Source organism: Nymphalis io, chromosome 19 (genome assembly GCF_905147045.1).
Source record: "Nymphalis io chromosome 19, ilAglIoxx1.1, whole genome shotgun sequence".
NCBI classification, from domain to species: domain Eukaryota; kingdom Metazoa; phylum Arthropoda; class Insecta; order Lepidoptera; family Nymphalidae; genus Nymphalis; species Nymphalis io.
Genome location: NC_065906.1, coordinates 11504468 through 11507467, shown reverse-complemented (window position 1 = coordinate 11507467; position 3000 = coordinate 11504468). Strand labels below are relative to the sequence as shown.

General features: G+C 47.0%; 1 protein-coding gene across 1 annotated transcript; it reads right to left on the bottom strand.

Annotated features, from left to right (window-relative positions):
• Positions 1–814: 814 nt before the first annotated feature.
• Positions 815–2453, bottom strand: LOC126776123 (centrosomal and chromosomal factor). The gene has a single exon (XM_050498416.1). It carries the CDS (start codon positions 2109–2111, stop codon positions 1503–1505), a length of 609 nt encoding a protein of 202 aa, XP_050354373.1. The 5' UTR covers positions 2112–2453; the 3' UTR covers positions 815–1502.
• Positions 2454–3000: the final 547 nt, after the last annotated feature.

Below are 3000 nucleotides of genomic sequence, written 5' to 3'. Positions count from 1 at the left end.
AATACGGTTACAAGTTTTATTGCAAGCGTGTAAAAATTAAACATTAAGTCAGGTCTTATTCAGTAATATTGAATTAATATTGTAGTTAATTTTGTAAAAGCAACTTAATTTACATTAAGTTAAATGAACGAATCCGTGTTCACCGCTGTTTAAATTATTTGTTTCTGGTTTACCGTATAATAATTGTGCTAACTCATTTATCTTACAAGGAATGTATTATAAAATCAACATTCTAATGTCACTTATAGCTAATTAATTTCTAATTTAATTCTATGACTTGAATATTACGAGATCAAAGTTATAAATTTCTGAATTGATTATATCGCGCGTCAGAATGACTTCTTCATTTTAGAATAGGCGTTCAATACAAAAAAGAAAACTTGTAAGTTTAGCACTCTATATCCGTCTTAGATCAAACATAAATAGCATGACTTTGGTACTATTTCTAACGTACGGAAACCAATATCTTGATAAATACGAGTCTCTTTTGGAATTATTCGCAGAGCAAATGCCTATTTACGACGTGTTTTTCTCAGGAAGTATTTTATCATGTTGCACTAACGACACTAAATTTCGATTTTGACCGAGTTTCAAACATCGAGAGCTATACTTACTTCAGTGTTAGTGCAATCCATTATCCTGGGCTGTTCCCGAGCACAAAACATCCAAGACAAAGCACTGGGAGGCTAGGCCTCGTCAACTCTAATCTCAACACCACTCCGCACACCACACACTGGGATGCACATCCCATCTATAGCCGGACGCCGGACACCGGAAACTTGGAACGTCGCGTTGGAGGTAAATAAAACGATGCTTTAGGGATTTTTGTAAAAAGATAGTTATATTTTTGGCATTGGACTATGACACAATATAATACTATGATATGCTAAGTAAGCGTTTTATAAAGACTTTTACATGCCGAATATTTGTTAATCAGACTATTCATCAGAGGACTCTTTATATATAATTTTAACAAACATAACTGCTTACAAAATGAGAGTAGAGTACGTTTCTAGTTTACCACTCAGGACTGTTCTAGAACTCATCACCTATTCGAAAACATAACTATTTCTAGTTTTATTCGTAATATTTTTCTCACTTTCATTTTTTTACTCTATAGGTACATATTTATTATAATACAATTTTTGAACATATAATTATTATCGATATGATATCTTATACAGAAATACGCAACGAATTAGCGACGGTACAATAATTTATCATGAAGCATCGGTTACGGCGACTGCGAATAAATACTTTCGTTGGTGGGTATGCGCCGGCGTCGCGCGGGCGACGGCCGGCGGACTGCGGCGAGTACGCGTCACATCGTCCGGCACAGAAACACATAAATCAACGTTCAAACAATATCAACGCACATAGGTACTATTTGGTATTCGGTTCATACGCGGCGCGGCGGCGGCGGGCCCGGGCCCGGCGCGGTCGCACCGCGCGACACTTATCACTAACTAATTACAACGAAACATCACAGAAACCGGCCCCGGCTACATGTAGATCGGCAGCTGTTGCAGCGCCCGCTTGTCGAAGCGCTCATAGTGCGCGGCGGGCGGCAGCGCGCGCGCTATATCACAGTCCAGCGCTTCTGGTGGCAGGTACGGATGAGGCTTGAGTCGAGCTCGTGCTGCTAGTTTGCCGCCTCCCTCCGGTGCATACTCGAACCGGTAACGCCGAGCGTCCTCTGGAACTCGGGCGCGTTGCGCCTGGGCAGGCTGTGGCGGAGGCGCGGGCGGAGCTGGTGCTGCTCGGCAGCAGCGTCGGACCGCTCTCCCTCGCGCTCTCGCGTCTGGAGCGGCAGCTGAGGCTGTCGCCGCGGCTCCTGCAGCGCTGGCAACATCTCCTCGGGGAAGGTTGTTGACGAACGGCACCCGCCTGAGGCTCTCGAGCCTCCGGAAGTGTGACGGGTGAATCATGAGCAGCGGCTCGATCTTGACGCCCTGCGGTGGCTTGGCACAATCGGGAAGCTCGTATTCGATACTGCAGTCTACGTGTAAAGGCACCGAGTAATCCTTGGGGGCGAGCGAGGCGGGCCGCGCGTCCCGTCCGAAGCGGTCGGCGGCGGCGAAGTCGGCCTCGCCGCGGGCGTAGCCCGTCATCGTAGCGGGCGCGGCCTCACGGCATGTGCGCCGCGGGGCGCGCGCCGATCAGCTGATTGTGCGAGCTAAGGCGCGCGGACGTGCGCGCTAGTCGGCGGCAGGCGCGAGACTGTGGCAGCGGCCCGCGCGCCTGCGCCGCCCGTCTCCTCCCGCCCCGCGCTGGTCGCGGCCGGTGCGTAGCGCACGGAGCGCTGCGGTGCGCGGCGGGAGCGGGCAGCGCCGGCCCGGCGGCGGGCGCGGTGTGTTTCGTCCGATCGATAAAAATGGCGGCTCGCGGACGAGCACGATTGTGCGCGGATTCGCAAGGCGCAGGCGAGCGCGCCGGCTCACTGCGCTGGTTATTGTGACGCGAATGTCAAACAGCTGACTGTGAATACGTAGGAAGTGGCGTATGTTTATCGGGGCATATCTCGGCACAATAAAGAAAGACGCAGGCCTTGCGGCTCACTTTGGCGTTCTAATCGGGAATTCTCATAGATGTGTATCATATGCCTTAGGCAGAACTTAATTTTGTAACGGCGACGCTATCGTTGCCTTACAGTGGAGACAATAGCAGAAATTGTTCGCATTCTTAGAGATATGTATATTTCGTGATTATAATAAAATAACATTGTGTGAATTTTGAGCTGTCACAATATTGTGTTTTATATAGAGAACGTTTGTTCATTATGCACATAGCAATGAGAATAAGATTTTACTTGGTAATTATTAACAGACTAAAGGTTAACATAAAGTATAAGAACATCTTTTGTTTGTTGCTACAACAATAGACCCGCTACATCATTTTAACTTTAAACTTTTGTAATAGGTATACTAATACTAAGAGTTTATAAAATACAATTTAATTAACTTGTTAAATTACGCTTCTACATGCATATTATGCAAATAC

Coding starts and splice junctions, on each gene's coding strand:
- LOC126776123 (XM_050498416.1), bottom strand. CDS start 2,111: ATGACGGGCTACGCCCGCGGCGAGGCCGACTTCGCCGCCGCCGACCGC.